Raw genomic sequence first — 25,542 nt, 5'->3', positions numbered from 1 at the left:
GGGGACGCCGTGGCACCGCTGGTCCCCCGTGCTCATCAGCCTGGCCGCCCTGCTCTCCAAAGGTGAGCGCCGCCGCCGCCTCCGGCCCGGGACTAACTTTGCCGCGAGTGAGGGTGCGGGAGCGCGCGTGGCTGGGGTGGCCGGGACGGAGGGCGTGGGTGTCGTGTGCGCGTGTGCACGCGCGCCGGCGGCCCCTCTTGCTGCAGGTCCCTCCCGGGGGGACTTGGCCGCGAGGTCCCCGGGGAGACTGGCGACGGACGCCGGGAAAAATAGCCCTGCGTCGGGGGAGGGGGCCGCGGAGAAGCCGCAGAGGGGAGGGGAGGCGGGCCCTGCCGGGGGAGGGGGCTTGGAATGACCGGGAAGGGCCCCGGAGCGTGCACCTGCCGCGTTTCCTGCCGGCGCCGACCTGTGAGGAAAGCATTCCAGGGCCCTCCTGTGTACGGGAATGCATTCAGTGCGTGGCAGGCTGCCGAAAACGGGGCCCCGGAGTGACCCCACCGCCCCCAGGACCTCGGGGAGGGGTGTCCTGCGGGGTCGAGGCTCCCGCCCTCCGGGGCCGCGGGGCCGCGCCAGCGTCGGCACGGCCTCGCCGCGGAGTTCTGACCGCAACTTGTCGGCAGGGCCCCGACCCGGAGCCTTGAGTGCAGGCAGGGACCCCTGCCCCGTGTGCCCCCTTCCCCTGCAGTCAGCACCCAGACCCGCATCCAGCAGCCGCTTTGGAGGCTCAGGGCGCTAATTCCTTGAAGGAGGAGTTAACGTGGTTCACGCAGGAGACGGTGGAAAGTACCAGCAATTCTTTTTCCTTATCGATCCGGACTCTGTGTTTTGTGAGCGGTTCCCTCCCAGCGCCTGCCTCCTGCAGGGAATCATGTTAGGAGGAAAGTGGAGATTCGTAGCAGGCTCCAGTGGGTGCCCCCCAAGCCCCGTCGACAGATTTTTTTCTGAAAAGATTTTCGAGAGGAGAGCTCCGAAACTTCAAAGCCACTTGTCATGCACAGAGCCTTTTAATGACAGGAAATCTCTGCGAGCTCTTGCAGAATCGCGGAGGTGAGGAAGTGAGGAAGGCCGGGATCTGAGGCCAGACGAGGACCGTTCACTTGCTGTGGTCCAGGGAGGGGAGGGTCGCCCACCCTGCTCGCCGTCTTTTCAAGTGCTGTTGGAGCGGGTTCACAGCTCCTAATTAGGAGTTAGAGCAGTCCCGAGGACCAGGGCCTCCGGGATTTATGGTGTGCACACGGAACCGAAGACAAGGTTGATGAATTCAGTGAATCCAACCCAGGCAGACGCGAGGTTAAAGAAAAAAAAAAACCCAATTCACAGCAACAGCAGCGGTCTTGCATATGGCTGTGAGGCATATTTCTTTATTGGTTGTCACTTGATTTTCTGAAAGGAAGAGGCTTCTCTGTTTTTATGTTGTTAAGAAAGGTCCAGAATAGCTGGGTAAATATGACTTAACTCTCAAGTTTCCTCGGGTATGTATGTAGCTCTGTTACCGATTTCTTTATGAGATTGGGCAGTGTTGGAGAAGACTGTATTTTCCCCGATGCCATCCAACTTTTTCAAGTGGAAACCCTGAAAAATGTCTTTAAAACAAGGGCCTGTGCGAGGTGGGGGTGGGGGTGGGGGAGTCTCAGCGTGTGAAATGATGCCATCAGCCCAGCATGTGGCATATTTTGTGTGTTGAATTTAGAGACCTTAACTCAGCCAAACTGTTCAGAAGTGAGTCAGTGCTGTGTGGATTTTCCTACAGCGGCAAGCACAGTGCTGAGCCCGAGGTCGGTTATTCGGAGATTTTCCCCAATATACCGAAGAACAGGAAAAAGTGTGACCCCCCCCCCCCCCCCCCCCGCCTGCCATGCCATCATGTTATATAAAATTTCCTGGTGCAGATGTGATTTCTAAAGGCAGGGATGGCTCGTTCTGGCTCGTGTGTGCACATTGCATTTCTCCCCTGAGATTCTTTGACCAGGTCTGAAAGTTTTAGACCAGCTTGACATCGAATATGGACTCTGTTTTGAAGGATTTTAATTGGAAGCGAATGTAGGTCTGCACACGCACGGATACGTGCACGTAACCCAAAGTGCCTGGTGGGTCTGGGGCCGATGAAAAAACGGAGATTACTTCCAAATATTGAATATCTGCTTCAGCGTGTTGTAGCTTTTACTGTATCGCTCTCCTTCTTTCCAAATATGAATCCTTGAATGAACAGAAATGCAGATTTTAATTCCAGGCTGATGTCCTAGAACCTCAAGTAATTCGTGAGCAGGCGGGGATTGGTCACAGAGCAAACCCACTCTTCTATAGATTGAAAAGCAAGTAAAAATCTTCGTTGTTTGTACTCCTTTAAAAAACTTTTTTTTCAATGTTTATTTTTGAGACAGAGAGAGAGAGAGAGACAGAGTGTGAGTGGGGGAGGGGCGAGAGAGAGGGAGACCCAGAATCCGAAGCAGGCTCCAGGCTCCGAGCTGTCAGCACAGAGCCCGACGTGGGGCTCGAACCCACGAAAAGTGAGGTCATGACCCGAGCCAAAGTCAGACGCTCAACCAGCTGAGCCACCCAGGCCCTCGACTGTTTGTACTTCTATCCTGGGGACCTAGAGATGATATCATGAGGTCAGTAAGTGACTGGCCACGTTGTCCTCTGGTCCCAGACTTCCTTGGAGAATGGTCTTCTGTCCGGTTGCCAGAGAGCTTGTGTCTTACGTGTGGGTCTAGTCCTGTTGGGAACTTGACGTGAACCAGGACTGTGTTTTTTTTAATTTTTTTTTTTCAACGTTTTTTATTTATTTTTGGGACAGAGAGAGACAGAGCATGAACGGGGGAGGGGCAGAGAGAGAGGGAGACACAGAATCGGAAACAGGCTCCAGGCTCCGAGCCATCAGCCCAGAGCCTGACGCGGGGCTCGAACTCACGGACCGCGAGATCGTGACCTGGCTGAAGTCGGACGCTTAACCGACTGTGCCACCCAGGCGCCCCAGGACTGTGTTTTTATACGCTGCTGTTCATTTCTGGGGTGGGGGAGTAGCGATATGGAAAGTGGGGGCTGACAAGACAAAGGAATGAAAACACGGGAGGTGGGCGGGGAGCGGGCACGTTTCCACGAACACAGGAAGGTCACCGCATCTAGGTTGCTTGTCGTGACCCGCACCTGCGTCCTCCAGGGTGGGTTCTCCTGTACGTGGCAGTGAGAAGCGGACCCTCGGCGACCCCGGGGGCTGGGAGAGGAGCCACTGCAGCGATGCAGGTCCCGTCTCAGGACCAGAGAGGGGTGTCGGGAGGGGGGAGAACCCCCGCCTCCGTGGAGGGAGTGTCAGGAGAAATCCGGTACAGCCTTGGACCGGAAACAGCTCTGGTTTCCAGCCGCCCCTTGGCCAAGCCCGGACAAGGGGCTTGGCCGGGAGGCAGAACCATCCAGGAGGGAGCTGGCCGGTGCCCGTGTGAGAGGCGGAGACGTGGGGGGACTCTGCTGCTTACACGTCAGTGTTAAAGGGCTGGGGAACAGGGGGATCATTAACTTTCATTTCCTCCGAATTAGAAAAGTTAAACAACAGATACGGTTTTGTAACAAATACTTACACGCAAAGAAAGGTAGAATTCCGAGTGTGAGGATCTGTTTAATTGGTTCCATTTCGGCAGCCAAGAAAAAAATGAAAAACAAAACAAAAGCTCCACAAATACCCTACTGCAGAAGCTTCTGCTACCCTATGTTTCTGTGTCATCTGTCCATTGAAGCCACTCCTCTGTTCATTGAACCGGTCGTTACCCATTCATCTGTCTTTTTGTTCATCAGGCTATCCATCTAGCCATCCTTTTTCCCCCCTCCCTCCTTCCTCCCTCCCTCCCTTCCTTCCTTTCTCCCTGCACATTCTAAACCTAGATTCTTCTGTCCCAGACACCAAGTTCCTCTAGGGGCACACTGTGTATTTTTCTACGTAGCTTTGATTTCTCTCCAGTACATGGTATAGTTCTTTGGACCTTGCAAAGATACAGTCAGTGTTCAAGTATGCTCAAGACTGTGGAATACCCCCGAAAGGCACTTTGCCCGAGGGTAAAATAATTTAATCGTGTATTTGTTTGTCTGTCTGTCTGTTTTTTTCCTTCAGTAATTCAAAGTGCCGTAGGAAATACTTTGGTCAATAATAGCGATGGCTAGTTTTGGGAGTAATTATTGTACGGCCGCTGTGCTGAGTGATTCAGGACAATGATTTCTGGGGGGACTTTTCAGATAAGCCTAACTGGTTGGAGTTTGTTATTAACTCCATTTTACAGATGCAGAAAGTGAGGCTCAGACGAGATCTCACAAGCAGAAACGGGCAGGGTCTGGATTCTGATCAGCCCATGCGCTTGGCCGCTCGTGGTGGTTTATAACGCCTGAAAACCAGTCCCTTCTTTCGTGCTTCCAGACTCGCTGACCGTTGAGTACAGAGAGGCCCTCGTTTGACTTGTAGCTCAGAGCCTAGTGTATGGTTGGTGCTCCACACATCTGGCCCTTGAACAGCACAAGGGACGGGGTCGCCGACCTCCCCCCTACGCAGTAGAAGCTCCACTTAGGACTCTGACTCCCCAAAATCTGGCTGCCAGCAGTAGCTTGCCGTTGACCAGAAGCCTTACAGACCACGGACACAGTCGATGAGCGCGGGTTTCCGTGTTCTGTGAACTTCTTACCGTGTTCTTACGACAGAGGGAGCTAGAGTCAGTTATCAAGGGAACCGTGATGCGGTGCATTTCCAGGACTGTGGTTCTCGAAAACAGTGCCTGTGTAAGTTCAAACCCGCGTTGTTGAACAGGTGGTCGAAAGGACGTCCTTGTCCGTAATCTCCTCGGCCTGAGATTTTCCAGCAGCGATGGGAAATGGTACCGAACGGGGGCTGAAGTGTAAGATTTTTAAACATGCCTTCGGTAGTTGTCTTGTTTATTTTCTGTCCTAACCGTCGCTGTTGAGGCGGAGCGGGGGTACCGTGTCCGGGTGGGGTCGCGTGTGCGACACGGAGAATCGACCGTCGTGCGTGTGACTCAGCGGTCACCACCTGGCGCCGTGGGAGGACGTGGCTCCAGCCGTATCCACTGGATTTCCTTAGGCTGTGCTTTTCTTCCGCGAGACTTATTTGCTTGGTAACTGGTAGTTAGTGCCTCTTAATCTCTTAATCCCTACCAATGTACATTGATTTTTAATTCCCAGACTGTCACAAAGGGTTAAGTGACACTCTGACTCACATCACTGACGTCACCAGCACGCTTAGGCCCCAGGTGTGGGGGGGAGGGACCTGCAGGACGCGGCGTGGGGGGTGGCTCTTTAGAGAAGAGGTAAAGGAAGAGGTGGAAGCATGTAGGAGGAAGGCAGACAGACGCGGATCGATTTGCTTTCGAGAGGGGGACGGTGTGTCCCATGAACGGGTGAATCGGTGAGGTTGGCTCAGATGCCACACCCCAAGCCCGACTGAGCAGTGAGTCTCGAGGGGAGGCCGGCGGCAGGGAGGTGGTGGGGATCGTGGGGACCAGCCGCGGGCTTGTGCCGACGTGAGACCAAAGGCTCAGAACGCACCTCCATCGCTTTTGTCATTTATTAAAGAAAACCCTGCTTCTAGGAAGGAGTGAGGGGGGCCCCCGACAGCCCGCAGCCGGTCTCCTCCACTTCTGCTGCGGGACGCTGGTTTTAAGGGTTCCTTTGACGCAGAAATACCGCCCAAGACACCCCGCCGCTTAACGGTGTACCGATCCGCAAAGAGGCAGGTCCGTGAACTTCAGGGTAGACAAAATCCCGACACGCGTTGGAAAAGAGACCCGAGCACGTGTTGTCAGAGCAGATGGCACCACAGTGGCCGAGGGAAAGATTAGAGAGGGCACGGACGTCCTGCCTTCTCTGCCTGAAGTGAAGCGTCTCAATGGAGCGTCAGATCCGGGTTTGAGAAGACGGGCGGTCTCACGGTGCTTTTAGCTCTTGGGGACTTGACGTTCTCCTGTTGGCGTGAGAAACCGCGAGTTTGCGGATGTGGCTCCCAGTGCCCCCAAGCTCTGTTTCCCCCACAGTGTGGTCCGGTGTCCTGAGGTGCTTTGGCGCCTGGAGGCTGTGGGGTTGCAGTGGCTGAGGTGACACAGTCTGTGGCCAGAGAGGAAGGTCCAGACTTGCTTACGGCAAGCATTCTGGGGGCACGCTTTGTGAAGAGGGCTGCGAGCCGGAGCCTCCTTGGTCGTTAGTCAGCAGGTGACTTGGAGATAGAGCGATGGTGGTTTCAGGGGAGGAGGGACAAGGCAAATGAGTTAAGAAAATGTGTTTAAGACAACTCGGGCAACAAGAGATGTTGGCCAGGATGCTGAGAGAGAGGATCTCTTTTGCATCGTTGGTGGGAATGCAAACTGGTGCAGCTCCTCTGGAAAACAGTGTGGAGGTTCCTGAAAAAGTTACAAATAGAACTACCCCACGACTCAGCAATTGCACTACTAGGTATTTAACCCAGGGATCCAAAAATGCTGAGTCAAAGGGGCACGTGCACCCCAAAGTTTATAGCAGCGCTATCGACAATAGGCGAAGTATGGAAAGAGCCCAAATGTCCATCAACTGACGAATGGGTAAATACACACACACACACACACACACACACACACACACACACACACATGCGCACAGTGGAATACTACTCGGCAATGAAAAAGAATGAAATCTTGCCATTTGCAACAACGTGGATAGAACTGGAGGGTATTATGCTAAGCGAAATTAGTCCAAGAAAGACAGATATCATAGGACTTCACTCCTCCGTGGAAATTGAGAAACTCAACAGATGGACATAAGGGAAGGGAAGGAAAAATAATATAAAACCGAGAGGGAGACCAACCGTAAGAGACTCTTAAATACAGAGACCAAACTGAGGGTTGCTGGAGGGGAGGTGAGTGAGGGGATGGGCTAGATGGGGGATGGGCACTGAGGACACTTGTTGGGATGAGCTCTGGGTGTCACATGTAAGCGATGAATCACTAGATTCTGTTTCTGAAACCATTATTATACTGTATGTTAACTAACTTGGATTTAAAGAAAGAAGGAGAGGGGAAAGGAAAGGAAAGGGAAGGGGAGGAAGGGGGAGGGGAGGGGGAGGGGGGGAAGGGAAGGGGAGGAAGGGGGAGGGGAGGGGGAGGGGGGGAAGGGAAGGGGAAAGGGAAGGGGAAAGGGAAGGGGAAGGGAAGGAAAGGAAAGGGCAGGTAGGATGCTATTTTGTTGGGCGGGAAGATGAGGTCCCCTCTAGGACATGCTATTTGGGAATCACCATTACATAAGCGAATCTGGAATTTCACGGTTCTGTGACTTTGATGGCATTTGAGAGAGCCCTGCTGCCCACACACAGCAGAGAATATTCAAGTTCAGGCTGTGATCTACCCAGTTCTGACTTTTTATCTCCAGCAAGGAATGCCACCTGTCCTGGGCACTGAGGGCTGTTGTTTACCTATCGGTGAGCTAGGTTCTCAGGAGGCAGAAAGGAGTATGAAGTCAACTCTGCTGTCGAGATGATGCAGGGAAGTGTGGGACACAGTCATAACCGTCTCTGGTAAAGCAGTGTGATCGGTACAGGGATGGACACGCTCTCTGATTATGTGGTGAGAGGAAGGATGTGTCCTTGGTGTCCGCCGAATAACCCTTTGGAATCTCTTTCCTGCGGACTCCGCTCGCTCTGTGTTGGCCAGGATTCTTAGCTGCTGGCCGCAGGCTCTGTCCGGTGGAGGGGGGCTTGCTGGGTTGTGTGTGTAGACCCGCAGGGCGCCCTGGGGGCCCAGTTTGCTGAAGGACCAGTGGGGTGGGGGGTGGGGAGACCCCTAGCCACAGGCTGCTCCCATTCTGGCCCAGAGCCCGCCTTCGCCAGTGCCCTCCTCCCGGGACCTGGGGGCCCGGGGACTGGATGCTGCTGCTTCCCCAGGGCCCCCAGTACCTGAGCCAGCCCTGAACCCTGGTTCCAGGAGGTTCCTGCCGGGCTGGTTAACAGGACTCAAGAAGGCAACTCCGAAGGGATCTGGAATTGGTGATAAATGTTCCGATCTTTGGAATCCAGAGAAACTTGTGCTGTGTTAAAGTTGATTTTTGACGCTATTGACGTTGCCGAGAGAGTCATGTTGGAGTAGCTCACCCTTGTTAGTTTTCTCTTCCCAAGAGGGCTATAGGACAGAGGCAAGAGGGGCGCCTGGGGGGCTCAGTCCCTTGACCATCCGACTTCAGCTCAGGTCGTGATCTCACGGTTCGTGAGCTCGAGCCCCGTGTTGGGCTCTGTGCTGGCAGCTCGGAGCCTGGAGCCTGCTTCGGATTCTGTGTCTCCCTCTCTCTCTGCCCCTCCCCCTCTCATGCTCTGTCTTCGTCTCTGTCTCTCTCTCTCTCTCTCTCTCTCTCCCCAAAACAAACATTAACAACAACAAAAAAAGAAGGCAGCAAGAAGTCTTCCTGTGTGTTTCTGACATTCCTTATCATGGCGTTGGGAAAGAAGTGCTCAATCCATAGCTGATTTGATTCTGGGTTTTCTAGGCAATCCCCCTGCCTTCTAGGATTTGAACGTAGTCCTTGTGTTTCTTTGAGCAGGAGACCCTCAAGAGGACCGGTTCCGTTTTATCATCCCAAGGGGCTCTCTCTAGGTTGCTGTTCCCGGTCAGCATTTAACAGGTGCTGTGAAGGGAGAAATCAGAACAGATCTCGGGCAGGGACGACCCCCTTCTAGAACGTAAAACAAGGCAGAGGACAGTGTCCCAGAACCTGCGGGTTGAACAGAAACGTTCTACCTGAGATTTACTTAAGGCGGCACTTCGTACTGATCAGTACTTGGACATGTTTGTGTTGCAGGCATGAAACAAAGCTTTCGGGTTGCCTGGGGGGTACAGGAGTGAGGATAGGCCAGCCACGGTACAGGGTAAGCAAATGCCCGCGTCTTGGTGGATTAATTTGAGAAAGGGTTACTTCTTGTTCACTTAGAGCCTAGTTGACCTGCCTCCACCTTCTTGTTATGCCGCTTGGAGCACACGGCCTCTGAAGGCATCACGGGAGGGGAAGAGAGGGCCAGAGGATCACGTGGGATGCTTTTAAAGTCCACATTCGGAACTGGCTTCACTACTTAATGTGCACCTCCCACTGACCGGCACTTAGAAGCGAGGCCTCCCTCTGACCGCAGGGGGGGGCTGGAAAATGTAGAGCAGCACGTGCCCCTACGCGTGGTGAGTACTCACAGTCTCCGCCGGAAGGGAGAAGGCAACATGCTGCTTCCTGAGAGGGAAGTTCTGCGGGTAAGCTGGCATCAGGCAAGGCTTGATCCAGGTACGTGTGTGATGCCACAAGGCCCTAGAGCCTCTCTGCTCCTCTTTAACTGTATTGCTTCTGTTCTTAGAGACACTGCCCCTCATTTAGGCAGCATGCTTCCCAGCTCAGAATTAAATCTTCTTACCCAAAATTCGCTAAAAACAAAGAACATTTCCTTTCACAGTTCCATCAAAGTTCTGGACCTGCTCTGGAGAGGCCACATTGCCCCTTGAGCCTCCTTAGGCAGAGCCAGGAGTGGGAATCCACCCAGATCAGCTGGTATGAGAATGGGGACAGCATGATACGTATAATTTGGAATGCTGTTACTCAGAAAGGATCGTGGATGCTGGATGTTCACCATAAGAGCGATATTCCACACGTACGGTCTTTGCAGTTTTAAACCTAAAATGAAAACACTCACACGGTCTCCAGTATTTAACCTTACGGGGAATTTTGGGTTCCTGCTCAGGTGACAGCTCTCCGTACAGAACTGTCCCCTCCCAGAGAAGTGACTCTCTATCCCTTCCAGTGTTTAAATGTGATGAAGGCTCTTGTTTCCAATGGTTGTAATTTTTCAGAGTCCTTAATTAGATGTAAAAACTATGCACAATAGGAATTACTGCTGTGATTAAATATTTGCATTATGTGCTGTTAAAAGCAGGCATCAAAACACGTAATTGCTTGTTTTACAAGCATTCAGTATTTTGAAACGTGAGGTCCCCGAAAGCCCGGGGAATTCTGTTGGAAGGGAGAGAGACCCACTCAGACGGTATCGTTTGCGTTTTCAGGGAGCAGCGGCGTATTGGGAAGGGAACGGCGGTTTAGGGGCGCAGTCACACGCGTGGAGCTTAGCGAGTTCTGGGCGTCTGGTCCCAATGCGTCACCAAGGGTGCGTTCTTCTTGATTTCTGTGCGGAGTTTGGCCCTGACGGCAGGGGCTCGGGTTTCTCCTGTAGTGACACAGTTTCCAAGGTGTTCTGAATTCTAGACAGCCTACTATTTAGGCTTTCGAAAGGAAAATGGCTTGTAGGGTGGGTCGGGGCCAAGTGTCTCATTTTCACTATTCCGCAGTAATTTTCCTGGAATTGTTTTGGTTGCGGTAAAGAGATTTTTGATAGGAAGGGGGCATTATCACTATTCTGGTACAATTTAATGTTTGTTTATTTATGAGGCAGAGAGAGACAGAGCATGAAGGGGCGAGGGTCAGAGAGAGAGACACACAGAATTGGGAGCAGGCTCCAGGCTCCGAGCTGTCTGCACAGAGCCTGACGTGGGGCTCGAACTCACGAACTGTGAGATCATGACCTGAGCCGAAGTTGGACGCCCCACTGACCGAGCCACCCAGGCACCCCATGTTCTTATGCAATTTAAATTTAAACACAGGCCTCGCGAATCTGAAGGAGGTAGAACAGAGAAACAGGGTGTGTCATGTCTTTACCAGATAGAAAAGAAAAAGCCCTCTCTTGCCTTGTGTACCTTATGTCCGGGGTGTGGCTCTGGGTGGATGGGAGTCAGGAAGAGACTGTGGTCCGCACACGTCTCATGTGGCTGCCACAACGAATGTCTCGTCAGTATTTTGAAATCAGGAGATCTTCATAAAAATGTGGGTTTTTCTGCTCCCTTGATGGATGTTTCCGCGTGGTGACAGGTGGGTCCAGCTACGTACGCAGCAGCTACGGGGCCCACACCTGTCACCATTGTCCTGGGCTGGAAGCGCTGTTTCATAGGACAGAGCAGGACTTCTCTGTCCTCCGTGTCCACCAAAAGCGGGGAAACGAAATACAGACAGCCCACGTGTGTTGGATGTGATCTCCCCGGGCCCTGGCGGTGGGGGCACGAGCAGCTCGGGTGGTGTCAGTCCTCCCTTTCATTTACGCTGTTTGTTTGGAGCAGTGTGTCCTTGAATAGGATGTATGCATGGGGGGAGCCTAAGGCAGAGACCTTCTGGGAGGAGTTCATTGGGGGTGTTTGAAAGGTTAGAGTTCACAGATCCTTAACTTCTGCGTGCATTCGCTCCTTTATGTTTATTTTTTTGTTTTATTGAGAGAGTGCACGCAAGAGAGGGGCAGAGGGAGAGGGGGCAGAGAATCCAAAGCGGGCTCTATGCTGTCAGCACAGAGCCTGATGTGGGGCTCGAACTCACAAACTGTGAGTTCTTGACCTGAGCCAGTGTGGGATGCTCAACCGACTGAGCCACCCAGGTGCCCCGTGCATTTGCTCTTAAATGTCATCTTTTTTTTTTTTTTTTTTTTTTTTTTACTATAGTTGACACACAAGGTTTCCCTAGCTTCAGGTGTAGTATTCACTCTTTAACTTGATCTCTCCAAATTTACAGTTCGGCCTGTTATCTTCTGTGTCTGTCTATACCTCTCTCTCTCTCTCTCTCTCTCTCTCTCTCTCACACACACACACACACACACACACACACACACACACAGCTTTGACTAAGATAGAAAGGTTCTCCTCCATCTACGGTCTTAACTGTGATTCATTTCTTACGGGCATTAAAACTTCCACTGTCCCACGAGTACAGTGAGACAATTCCTTTGGTCAAGACAGCAGAATACTCCCACCCCATATAGCGCATTAAGAGGTACATTTACAGGAGGAGAATTGCTTTTTGTTAAAAAAAGTTATGTATGGAAATGGGAGACATTTATGCTGTTTTGTGTCCCAGTCACAATTGTAATAATGCCAGCTTGAAGACCTTTTTGAGTACTGAGACTTTTACAGTGAGAAGAGACAAAAAAAGTTTAAGTTCTGTGTGTATCCACATAGATTTTTTGTTGTAAAAAGGTACAGTGGGATAATGGATACATTATTTTCAAGAGTACGGTACGTTACATTAGGATAAATTTCTGCGAGGCAACTAGAACGGAAATAGGAGTTCGGGAGAAAAGGGAACAACGGCACATTTCTGGTTGTTAATGGAGAGCTCTTCATGGATTTTATAAATGGATAGTGGTGGGTGTCAGGGCATTCTGTTATTTATATCCCAGTGGATATATTTAAGAGAGTGATATAACGGTTTAATCTTAAATGTCAAGATTTACAACACACTAGAAACCTTATCCTTAGCAACTGTTGGAACGCTGATAAGAAACAATACGGATCATTTTTTATATGTGCGAGGGGGTACATAGTTATAAAAGGTTTCTCGTAGGGATTTCGGGAGGAATCAGCCGTCCAGTGGTTCAGCATCCCGCGGCCCAAGCCACGCCGTGGACCGAGGACATCAGAATAGCCTGGGATCAGGGCACTGGTGGTTTTGAAGGGCCCCCCAAGTGATTCTGATGGGCAGTTGAGGCTGAGAGCCATGAGGCAAAGCCATCAAAGGAAGGCATCTGTTTTTATGGACGAGAGGTAAAGCAGTGATACTGAACCCTGGCTGCACATTAGAATCCCATGAGAGGATATTTTTGGGGGGTTGTGTGTGTCCCGTTAATAAAGGTACATTTGCATGGAGTACAGGTCACCTTTTTACGGTACAGGTCTGTGAATTTTGGCAAATGCAGATCGTCTTGTAACCGTCAGGATGCAGAGAGCATTTCCATCACCCCCAAGAGTCTTGTGCTCTCCCCGGCTGGTACCTCCTCCCGCCCTCATCCCCCGGCGGCCGCTGCTCTGTAGTTGTGCCTTTTTCCAGAATGTTCTATAAACGGTGTCACACGCTGTGTAGCCTTTTGAGTTGGACTCCTTTCACTTAGCACAACGCATTCGATCTTGTTCCCGGTGGTCGGATGTGTTGGGAGTTCACCTGTTTCCCTTAGCGAGGAGCGTCCTACCGTATGGCAGACCAGAGTTTGTTTTTCCGTTTGCCAGACGAAAGACACTCAATTTGCTGGTAGTTTTGGCCAGCGTGAATAGATCCGCTACAGGTGTTTGTGGGCAAGTGTTGGTGTGAATGTCCGGCTGCTCCACACCCTTGCCAACACTTGATATTTTCACGCTGCAATTTTACTTTAGCTCTTCTAATACGTGTGTAATGATATCCCGTAATTTCCCTAATTGCTAATGATGTTGAACGGTTTTTAGTGGCTTTTTTGCCATCTGCGTATCTTCTTTGGTAAAGTATCTTCAAATCCTTTGCTGTTTTAAAACAGGAAACTAGGGGCGCCTGGGTGGCTCGGTCGGTTGAGCTCCAACTTCGGCTCAGGTCACGATCTCGCGGTTCGTGAGTTCGAGCCCCGCGTCAGGCTCTGTGCTGACAGCTCGGAGCCTGGAGCCTGCTTCGGATTCTGTGTCTCTCTCTTTCTCTCTGCCCCTCCCCTGCGCATGCTGTCTCTGTCTCTCAAAAAATGAGTAAGCGTTAAAAAAAAAAATTAAAAAAAAAACCAGGCAGCTAATGTGGGCTGTCTGGCTCCGTTCGGAGAATTATTTGTGTTGCCTGGATATGTGTCTCTTGCCACATATGTGATTTGAACATCATTTCTCCTTGGTCTGCGATGGGTCATTTCTTCCTGGTAACCGGCCTTTGGCAGAGTGGATTTCTTTATTTTGATGAGGTCCGAGTTCCCTTTGTCTTTTATGGAATTGCTTTTCTTTTCCTATCTTAGAAATATTTGCCAAATGAAAGGTCACAAAGCATGTTCTCCTGGAAATGTAATAGTTTTGGGTTGTACACTGAGGTCCATGATCCATTTTGGGTCAACTTTTAGGTTTTTTTTGCATGCAAATGCCCAGTTGTTCTGGCATAATACCATAATACGTTGTAAAGACTGTTAATTCTCTCTTAAATCAGCTTTCTGTTTTTTTGTGAAGACCCTTCGACCTTATGTGGTAGGCATGTTCCGGACTGTCAGTTTTGTTCCCCTGACCCACACGTCTGTTCCTTCACCGAGACCCCCCCCGCCCCCGCGCCGATCTCCATGGCTGTTCTTTATAATGAATCATGAAATCAGGCAGTGTGAATCCTCCAATTCTGTTCTTTGTTAAAAACGCTTTGGATGTTGTAGTTTCTTTGATTTGCAGTTTATATTTTGGAACTAACTTGTCAATTTCTTTAAAAAAAAAAAAGAAAGAAACTGCTGGGATTTTAATTGGGATTGCATCGACTAAACAGAAGATACACCTTTGTAATAATGAGAACTCCCACCTTAACAACCAGCCCTCTGATCCATGAGCATGGTACATCTGATGGTGTATTTAGGTTTTCTTTGGTTTTTCTCGTGACTGTGCTATCATTTTCAGCATACAGATGCTGTACATGACTTTTAGATTTATGCCGGAGTGTTCCATGTTCTTGGGGAGCTGTTGTGAATGGTATTCTTTTTTAAGATTTGAATTTACGGTCTTTATTGCAATTATATAGGAACACCTAATTTTGTATATTGATTTTGTATATTGATTTTCGTATATTGATCTTGTATCCCAAACTCATTTATTTTTGGTTTTGTTTTCTGGTAGACTCTTGGGCATATTTTGCATGGTCAGCCATGCCATTTGTGAATATGGTTTTACGGCCCCGTTTTCCGTCTGTAGGACTCCCCCCACCCCGCCCTGTTCCCTCTGCACAACCCCCAGGATAATGTGGAGTAAGAGTGGGAATAGCTCCCATCCTTGCCCCGTTCCCAATAGCACGCCTTTAACCGTGATGTTGGAGGTTTCATGTGGATGATTTGTATGAAGATGAAGAAGTTTTGCTCTGTTTCTTGTGTGTTGAAAGGTTTTATCATAAATGGAGTTTGAACTTTGTCTGACCCTTCTATTGTGTCAGTTCCATTGTCCTGTGGTTTTTGTTGATAGTTTAGACTACGTTGATGTTCAGATATTGAATCACCTGTATTCCTTGCACCAACCCAACTTAGTCGTGGTATAATTCTTTTTATGTGTTGCTGTCTTGGATTTTCTAATATTGAGGGTTTTTGTGTCTAAGCTCTTTTTTTACAGTTTTTTAAGGGGCGCCTGGATGGCGCAGTCGGTTAAGCGTCCGACTTCAGCCAGGTCACGATCTCGCAGTCCGTGAGTTTGAGCCCCGCGTCAGGCTCTGGGCTGATGGCTCGGAGCCTGGAGCCTGTTTCCGATTCTGTGTCTCCCTCTCTCTCTGCCCCTCCCCCGTTCATGCTCTGTCTCTCTCTGTCCCAAAAAAAAATAAATAAAAAAACGTTGAAAAAAAAATTTTTAAAAAATGTCTTTGACTAGTTTTTGTGTCAGAGTCATCCTGGTGTTGTAGAATGAGACATGGAATGTTCCCTCCTGTTCTGTTTTCTGGGCAAGACTGTATGCATTCAATGTAGTGCTTCTTAAAATGTCCAGTTTAAGTCATCTGGTGAAACTGCCTGAGCCTGGAGGTTTTTTCTTTCTGAAGCTTTTACATTGCAAATTTAAAATGTTTTAGGACTATTTACATTATTTAATGGCTTTAGGACTATTCACATTACCTGTTTTATATGGAGTGGGTTTTGGTAGTATATGTTTTTTTGATGAGTTGGTCCATTGTATCTAAATTATCTTACTTATGGGAATAATGTTCATAATATTGCCTTATCTGCCTTTTCCTAACTGTGAGATCTGTAGTGATGTCCTCTATTTCATTCCTGCAATTAGCGGTTTGTTTCTTTTCTCTGTTCTTGGTCAGTCTGGGTAGAGGTTTATGAATTTTATGTGTCTTTTTAAAGAGCCTGCTTTCACTTGTCATTTGTTTTTCTTTTTTCCCCATTTTTATTGATTTCTAGTCTTATTTTTATTATTTCATTTTGTGGCTTTGGTTTTAATACTTTTCTTCTTTTTTTTAAAAAAAGTTTTATAATGTTTATATATTTCTGAGTCAGAGACAGAGCATGAGCAGGGGAGGGGCAGAGAGAGAGGGAGACACAGAATCTGAAGCAGCTCCAGGCTCCGAGCTGTCAGCACAGAGCCTGATGGGGGCTTGAACTCCTAAACCGTGAGATCATGACCTGAGAGGAAGTTGGTCACTCAACTGACTGAGCCACCCAGGCACCCCAATACGTTTTTTCTTTTTTAAAATCTAATATCTTCACAGGGAGGCTTAGATCATTTTCTGAGACATTTCATCTTTTTCTGATAAAAGCACCTAATGCTATAGATTTTCCTCCAAGTACTGTTTAAGCTCTGTCCCTCAAACTTTATTTTCATGTAATTTACAATTATTTCTCTTGGGATTTCCTTTTGACCCATGTGTTATTTAGATATTTGTTGTTTATGTCTGAAATATTTGAGGATTTCATGAATACCTTTTTTTTTTCTTATATGAAATTTATTGTCAAATTGGTTTCCATACAACACCCAGTGCCCATCCCAGCAGGTGCCCTCCTCACTGCCCATCACCTCCCCCGCCTTCCCTCCCACCCCGCATCAACCCTCAGTTTATTCTCAGTTTTTAAGAGTCTCTTATGGTTTGGCTCCCTCCCTCTCTGTAACTTTTTTTTTCCCCTTCCCCTCCCCCATGGTCTTCTGTTAAGTTTCTCAGGATCCACATAAGAGTGAAACATGAATACCTTTCTGATACTGATTTCTAGTTTAATCCCAATTTGGTCAGAGATCAGACCTTGTAGGAAGTCAGTTTGTTTATATATTTGAGTATTTTTTATGTTCCAGAATAAGGTCTGTCTTGCTAAATGCTCCTTACCTTAAAAACTTTTTTGGGGGGCGCCTGGGTGGTGCAGTCGGTTAAGCGTCCGACTTCAGCCAGGTCACAATCTCGCGGTCCGTGAGTTCGAGCCCCGCGTCAGGCTCTGGGCTGATGGCTCGGAGCCTGGAGCCTGTTTCCGATTCTGTGTCTCCCTCTCTCTCTGCCCCTCCCCCGTTCATGCTCTGTCTCTCTCTGTCCCAAAAATAAATAAAAAACGTTGAAAAAAAAAATTAAAAAAAAAATTTTTTTAATCTTTATTTATTTTTGAGAGAGAGAGAGACAGAGTGCGAGCGGGGGAGGAGCAGAGAGAGGGAGACACAGAATCCGAAGCAGGCTCCAGGCTCTGAGCTGTCAGCACAGAGCACGATGCGGGGCTCGAACCCACAAACTGCGAGATCATGACTTGAGCCAAAGTCAGACGCTTAACCCACTGAGCCACCCAGGCGCCCCTGTGCTCCTTACATTTTAAAAGGAATATTGTATTATTGCTTTTGTTGAGTGGAGTGCCCTGTAGCTGTCAGTTTACTCAGTTGATAGTGTTCTGCAAATATTCTAAATTCTGAGTGATTTTCTGTTCCTTTCGTAACTAAGAGGGGAGTGTTGACCTCCCCAAATATAATTTTGGATTTTTCTGTTTCTCCTTTTGGTTCTGCAAGTTTTTGCTTTATATATTTTTGAAGTCTTTTTGTTAAATGCAAACACATTTGGGATTGCTATGTATGGTAGGTGGATTGGCCCCTTTTACAAACATACAATACCTCTCCTCCCACCATATTATGGCTTATTTTTGTCTCATCTTAATAGAGTTACTTCTATTCTTTTGTTACTGTTTGCCTGGTATAGTTACCTATGTTTTCCCCATCCTTTTTTTTTAAAGTAGTTAATGTATTTATATTTATAGTATATTTTCTGTAGATAGCATATGACTGGGTGTTGCTTTTATATCCACTACAATAATCTGTTTTTTTAATGTTTATTTATTAATTTTGAGAGAGAGAGAGAGAGAGAGAGCATGAGCATGAGCGGGGGTGGGGGGGGGGGCAGAGAGAAAGAATCCCAAGCCAGCTCTGCACTGTCAGCACGGAACCCCATGAGGGGCTCTAACTCACGAACTGTGAGATCATGACCTGAGCTGAAATCAAGGGTCAGATGCTTTATCGACTGAGCCACCCAGGTGCCCCAGCAATCTTTGGTTTTTAATTGGGTGTTGAGACAATTTCTACGTCATAAAATTATGTAATTTCATATATATTTGGGTTACAATCTACCAATCGTTTCAGTTGTGTGTTGTTTGTTCTTTTTTTTGCGTGTGTGCCCCCACCTTGCCTACTTTTCAGTTAATGGAATATCGTTTACAGTTGTATTTTATCTTGAGTGTTAGGTTATTATTTATACTTTTAAAAAATCACGGTGGTAGCTGCCCTAGGGTTTTCAGTATGGACCTCTATCACAATCTAATTTACAAGCAGTATTTCACGACCTAACATGCGGCATGAAAACCTTGCAACGGTAAATTTCCAATTTCTCTCTCTTCCTGTTCGTTTTATTAGTGTCCTTTATTTTATTTTTAGACATGGTATAAGCCCACGCGATGTTGTTATGATTTTTGCTTTCTACAGTCAATTATCTTTTATAGCAATTGAAAATAAGAGAAAATTGGATTTTATATCTGCTTTGACTTTAACCATTTTCAGGAGTCTCCATTTCTTTGTGTCGATCCCCGTCCCTGCCTGGTAATGTGTTCTGTCTGTCTGAAGAACTGCCTTTGCCCTCTCTTGTCTTAGAGGTCTCATGGCAATGTAGCCCTAGCTTTTACTTTTTTGGGGATATTTTTATTTCCAGAAAATATGTTCTTTATTTACAGATGTTGCTTTATCGTCTCCTGGCCCCTGTGGCTTCCGAGAGGAAGTCCGCTGAAATCCTCATCTTGGTTCCTCTGTGTGTAATGTGTCTCTTCGGCTGCCATCAAAATTTTGTTTTATTTTTCTTGGCTGTTTGGAGATGACGGGTCAGTATATGCGCTTTCTAATTTATTTTCACCGTTTGAGATTCTTTGAGCCTCTCGATGTGCGGTTTGAGGTCTTTCGTTATTTTGGGTAAGTTGGCGCTCATTTCTGCTTTCGGCCTCTCTTCCCCTTGGGATTCCAGTTCAGGTTGGGCCGCCTCTTGCATAGCGTCCCGCGGTCCAGGATGCTCTGCTTTTCACTCTCTAGTTTCTCTTGCACAGATTCAGGGGCAGTAATTTCTGTTGACCTGTTTTCCTAACACGGATGCTTCCCTTGGCCCTTTTCAGGTCCACGAGTAAGCCCACTGATGATTCCTCATCTGTGTGAGGTTTTTGTTACGTTACGATTGCTCGTGTTTCCATCTGCCATTTTCTTAGATCCGCGTCTTTGCCGGAACCCCCTACCCCCATCTGGCCACGAGGCTGTCCACCAGCATCGGCCTGTGGGGCCCCTGGAGTCTCTTCCTCTGGCTGCGGCACAGGTGAGGTCTCGTCTTCTTGAAGGACGTTTACTTCCTGACATTCAGGTCCCTGGTGAGTTATGTTATGGATCCCCGTGGGGGTCCAACCCGGAAGACAGAAAGCACGTCAAATCCTTTCTGTGAGGACACTTCAGTGCAAGAGGTGAGGAGAGGCTGACAGCCGACGGGGGCAGGGGTGACAGATTCCCAGCAACAGGAGCTGTGCCGTCTTGAGGTGAAGGGACAAGGGGAGGAGACTGGGCTCCCCCGGTCCAGTTTCCTGGACAGGTGTTTGCTGCGGGGCTGCCAAGGAAAAAGATACAGCTGCCTTCCTAGAAGTCCCCCAGACACAGCGTATGGGGCCGAAGTCCTGACCCCTCTCCCTTCCTCCATGAGGCCCGCTGACCTGGGAGCCAGGATGTGCCTGCAGGGCCGGATGGAACAAGAGAACTGTTGGGAAATGCTCACAGGTGGCAACCAGCCATCTCCCAGAGACCTCGAGTGTAACCACCTGATTAAGCAAAGCTAATTTTGTTACCTGTTGCAGTAAGGAGAAGTCTGTAGAGACTCTCGGTAGTATCCCAGGACACTCCAGGTCAGGTGTGGAGGTAGAGAACTTGGGGGTCCGCGCCCAGCTGACTGAAGGCGAGGCCATGCGGGCATCGCGGGCACACGAAAGCGGAGGCTTGAGGATCCTGTGCCACCGCAGTTACGGGCTTGAGCGAGCCTTGTGGCCAGGCGAGCCTTTGTCGTTCTGGGAAGGGTGGGGGCTCTTTGCCCCGATGAGCAATCTCTTGTTCGCATAAATCAGTTTTCGGGCGACTTCCTGAAGCAGACAGGGAGGTTATTTATTATTTCACAGCCTTATCTGCCCGGGCGGGCATTTCCTGGCACGGACTGTAAAGGCCCCTTGATACAGACGGTGGTAGTTTTGGGCCTTCTTGCTTGAGTGTCTGGACGCAGATGGCCTCCGTCCCTAGGGCACAGCGGACAGAAGCCGACCTCAGTGTGTGGAAGGGATGCCGGCGTCCCTTCGTCATCCCGGGGCTGAGGATACAGGCGGCCCCGCGCGTGTGGGTTTCAGCGCGTGGTTGGGCCGCAGACGTCAGGCCCGCGAACTCCGGCCTGGAGAAGCGGCGGCTACCCCCGTGCCGAGTCACAGCCACCGGGAGTCAGCTCTGCGGAACAGGCTGCCGTCACGGCCCGAACAGCGCCGCGGGGAGGCTGCGGGACGAGGCCTTAGGTGGTGGCTGCGCGCACGTGTGTGCGCGGGTGGCGTGTGCGCATGCGCGGGGGCAGGTCGCGTTAGGCTGCCGCCCTTGAGTCGCTCGGCCTGCTCTTTGACCCGTGTCTGTCTGCGGGCCGAGGGTAGGAGACACGTGAAGGAGGCTGGCCCTCCGTGACCTTATTTGCCCTACGCGTTTGAGGGTGTCTCACAGCGGAGCGAATCCCTCCCTCCGCTGGCAGGTGCCTCGGAGCGTCAGCCCTTGACCGGCCGGATCCGCGGGGCCGACGTGCGCACAGGAGACGGCTGGGATTTAGGAGAAGGCACAGGCACGTCTCTGCGGGTCTGGCTCCCCGGACGCGTGTGCCCCCTAGCCGTGGCGAACGGTCTTCGTTCCGGCTCAGCCCTGGAAGGAGGGCGGTGTTTCGTATTCCTTCCTGAAGGGGTTGGAAGGAGCCGGTTTCTTCACAAAGCCGTGCCTCCCTCACCCTGGACTCAGGGGGGAGCCGCTCCACTGTCATCGTGGGGGGTGTCAGCCGTGTGTGCGCACACGCCTTCCGTTCCCAGGTCTCCTATAGCATCTTGGTTCTCTTGGGGAGAGGACACCCCTTCTCTGGGTCGGTCTGTACAGTGAGGGCAGGCTGAGCCCACCTCTGGTGGCAGAGGTGGGTACGTGGCCCAGCGATGAGGCGGTCACCGCGGCCCGTCCTCCTGGCCCAGTGGCTGGTCAAGGGTCCGTACCCGGTCCCATTCCAGGAAGAGAGAGGCAGGCTTATGACTTTTGGTGGAAACCGTGGAAAAGATAAGTTCACTCTTTGTGGGGATGAATGACCGTGAGCATCGGGTGTGCTGGGGCTGCTGGAAGTCACCTCGCCGAGTGCAGTCAAAGATGTAGGGAGATGCCGAGCTTGGTGGTGGCATTTGAGGCTTGATCCAGCCGTGCCTGAAGCTCAAGTTTCAGTTACATGAGCCAGTAAAGCCTTTCTGTTTTCTTCTTTGAGCTGATTTTATCTAGGTTTTTCTCAGTCACTGCTGGAAGAATCCTGACTAATATACTCAGCAAAGGAAGAGAGTGATGGCCATGGAAATAGTCATGAGAAGTGACAGCCAAGCACATAAAGCCCCAGCCAGTATTTCCACTGAACTTCAAAACAAGCCTCTAGGTGGAGAACTCTTGCTGAGTTGGCAACAAAGAGGTGTTTACTCTTCCTCTGGACTGTGCTAGCATCATTAAAACGTTGGAAGTCCTGTTTTAAAGGGTAGAATTTAGTGATCGGGATGCTAACAGCTGAGTTTACATCACCAAATAACTGTATTTGGGATGCAGTGAATGCTTCTTGGCACACTGCCTGCTCTTTAGTCGTGAGAATCCACACACGATATCACGGACCCCACTTAAAGTTGATTTGCTCGTGCTTTTATGCATTTGTCTACTTTCCGGAGCGCCGTGGTGGGCCGTCTGAGACCAGGGGCTGTGTTTATTTTGGGCCTCTGAAACGTAGTGTCGGCACTTTAACAACGCTGAGAACATAGCCTGCGAAGGCCTTCAGAGCTCTCGTAAATAACGAATGAATGAGTGAATACAGCAGTGTTGATTAATTTGGAAGTCTCCGGGCCAGAGTTAACAAAATGGCAGCTGGCAGGTCAGACGTGGCCTCTGGACATGTCATCTTCGATCACTAGAATGTTGCCGTTGTTTTCGGAATTGAATTGCCAGCATCTCAAATCAGAAGAATTAACATGAATTTGGATTTCCGGTGTCTCTCGAGAGCCGGCAGTCCTCGCTGGGCTGCTGTTCCCACGGGCCCTCCTCTCTGGTGCCTCGTGGCTGCTGTGGCTTCTAGTGACACACTCACCTTCCGTTTGTCCACCAAGTCAGCCCCACTCATTCTGATATTTGTCCCCCACGCAATGCAGAGCCAAGCCTTGGAGCGGGTAAGATGCCTGTGCCTGTCCTGAGCTGTGCCCACCCGGCCGCTGAGGTTCATGTGTTGTCCCTGGAACGTTTGTCCTAATTTGGATCTAGGGGCTTTCCTAAGTATGAGTCAGGACAGCACAGGTTTGTCACCTTTTGAGTCTGTTATTACATGGAAGGAAAAGAGGTTAAAAAAAAAAAAAACGGGAGACGAGAAGCAGAAGAAACGCCCAACAGAGCAATCCAAATTCTGATATGTATTCGAGACTCCCATCAAATAAATCACTGCTTCCAGTGCATATGCATACACATAATGAGCCTTTAAGATCTCATTTGTAAGCAATTTAGATGTTTGCTTTTGTGGGAGGCCCTTTGGGAATAGTGAGGTAAGGCCAGATAGTTCTCCTGGTGCTTCCTCTGCTGTGACTTCATCATCCATCCATCCGTTCATCCATCCATCCATCCATCCAACCATCCATCCGTCCATCCATCCATCCATCCATCCATTCTTCCATCTGTCCATCCATCCATCCATCCATCCATCCATTCTTCCATCTGTCTATCCATCCGTCCATCCATCCATCCATCCATCCATCCAACCATCCATCCATTCATTCTTCCATCTGTCCGTCCATCCATCCATCCATCCATCCATCCATCCATCCATTCAATATTTGGAGACACCTGTGGTGTGCAGGGCACCATACTGAATAGGAGGACAGAAGTGTCTGCCCACACGGAGGTTATGTTCTAGTGTGGAGGCAGATGACAGAAAACTGGTGAGTAGAATCATTTCAGAAATGCTACATGCTGGAAAGGAAATACTACTGAGTGTCTGGAGTGAGGGGTGGTGTTTGGATGACGTCAGGGAAGCCATCTCTGTGGAGGAGGTATTTGGGTAGCAGACACCTGTTCTGTGTCTGGATTCATAGGTTGAAACCCAACCCCACATGAAGGCATCAGGAAGCAAGGCCTTTGGAGGTGACTGGGATTTGATGAGAAGGCAGAGCCTCCGTGAATGGGATTAACTCTCCTTTGGGTCAGGCGGGCTTGCTTCCTATGTCTGCTCTCTGCCCTGTGCCCAGGAAGCGGGGCCTCGCCACAGTTCGACTGTGCCAGTGCCCTGATCTCGGGGTTTCCAGCCTCTGGAAGTGGAAGAGATAAATTTATGTTGTTTATAAGCCCCCAGTCTGCGGACTGTGTTATGGTGGCCCGGAAAGATTGACCCAGAGGCACTTGAGGATTATTTGGGACCAGAACTTTCTAGGGGTCCAAGTAAAGACCCTGAGCATAGATAACCCTGATGTGCTTACTTCAGACTTGGTGGTACTTACCATTGCTGTCACGGCTGATCGCCTGTTGTTGGAAGTGCCAAAGCAGCCAGACAACGAATACTCAAAATGTCCCGGCCCCTGTTCCAGTAAAACTTTATTCATAAACACTAACAGTGCCATTTCACGTGCTTTTCACGTGTCATGAAATATTCTTTCATAGGTTTTTTTTGGAGTAATTTAAAGATGGGAAACCATATTCACTTTGTGGGCTGTACGGAAGCAGATGGCCGTCTGTCTGGATCTGGTCCAGGAGCCGTAGTTTTCTGACTTGTGTTGTGTGCAAGTCGCTGGCTTTGGCCTGTCGCAAATGGCGAGGGCCACAGGCGGTGGAATCTGAGACGTGGGTAGGAAGCTGGCTTGTGGCGTGGATCGAGGGGAAGCCAATGGCAGGTTTGAAATAGTAGAGTAACCAGGTGATCCAATTTACATTACAAAACGTAACCGGCTCATCCATCCCCAGTTTTGGGTGGGATACTTCTCTTTTGCAAATTATGTGAAATTCACCCTCAGAAAGAGCCCCCCTTTTTCTCACCCACGAAAAGGAACACAAAAGAGTACATTTTTGCTTTTGTGGAGTCAGGTCTGCGTGGGTTTCGTTGCTTCGGTCTTGTGGTAAAAAGAGGTGGTTGGGACAGGGTGGGAAGGGGTCACAACGAGGCTGACCCGTCTTTGAGCTGGGTTCACGCTGGCTCGGCGTCGAGCCACGGAAGCCCGTCAGCAAAGAGCCCGGGACTTAAAAAAAAAAAAATTCTGTTGCTGAGATTTCCTGCTGCTTTTGACAAGTCAGCTTAAATTCCTATTGTTTGTTTTTATAATAATGTAGGCGACAGCAGTCTGGTTGTCTCTTAATTGTCCTCGTTTCTGCCCACATTTGCGCTGCAGCGAATCAGCGAGATGGTGGGATAATGGCAATCAAAGCAACCTCTTTCCTCGTGTCGTGCGGTCCCCCTTCCGCTGGTTAATCACAATCAGAGGACCGCATCTGCTCTGAGCCCCTCTCTCATCAGATGCTGGGACGAGACGGAGATTTGAAATTTGAGGACCGTCTCTGCTGCCTGCGTCTGATGTAGTGACTTCGGGGTGGCACCCGGCCGGACAGCGTCTCCTGGCCACCACGCGGCTCCGGGACTCCCCGGCACCCCCCCCCTCCCTCCCCCCCCCAGTTTGTAACGGGGCCGCCAGGGGCCGGCTTGCACGGTTCTGTGCACGGGAACGGGACTCCGGTTTTCACCGCAGACCTGCCTGCCTCGTTGTGGACGAAGGATCGTCCGTGAACGCACAAGCCCAGCTTTCTGACGTTGACCGAGAGGCTCCAGGGTCTCTCTGTTCACCTGCACGCATGGCAGAGGAGGTGCATGATGTCCAGTCCATGTTTGGTTCGAGCCTACTAAGTCTTGCCCAAGATACACCTTTCATTAATGAATTTGTTGATGTGATGGAAATGACCTTACCCGTCCAAGGATGCGTGGTCCCGACATCCTGCTCAGCACTTTACCCAGAAACTTCCCTTGGACACTAGTCCCCGTGGACTCAGAGGTGTTTGAACGTGGTGAACGGGCTTTCCCGGATGAGGTAGCCAATTGGGCTCCTAGGTGGATGCTTGTTTTCTTCTGCGGGTGGAGCAGATTTGACCTTTACGGCTTCTAGATTAAGAGGGAGTTAAGTGTGTAAGTTACTCCGCAGTCGGATGAGAAGTCTTTGAATGTCTCACGAACTCGCTAATGCTGAGGCGATCATACCAAGGTTGGGGGCCC

At 49.8% G+C, this 25,542-nt stretch overlaps 1 protein-coding gene across 1 annotated transcript in view; it reads left to right on the top strand.

Annotated features, from left to right (window-relative positions):
• Window positions 1–25,542, top strand: part of TMEM132D (transmembrane protein 132D) — a 559,986-nt gene that overhangs the window by 257 nt on the left and 534,187 nt on the right. Inside the window, 1 exon segment of the mRNA XM_058691494.1 lies at window positions 2–62. Within this exon segment, the coding sequence (XP_058547477.1) occupies window positions 2–62 (61 nt within the window).

The sequence above is a fragment of the Neofelis nebulosa genome, chromosome 11 (assembly GCF_028018385.1).
Source record: "Neofelis nebulosa isolate mNeoNeb1 chromosome 11, mNeoNeb1.pri, whole genome shotgun sequence".
Lineage (NCBI taxonomy): Eukaryota > Metazoa > Chordata > Mammalia > Carnivora > Felidae > Neofelis > Neofelis nebulosa.
Note: the sequence above shows the minus strand (reverse complement) of the source record. Positions and strands in the feature narration are given on the sequence as shown.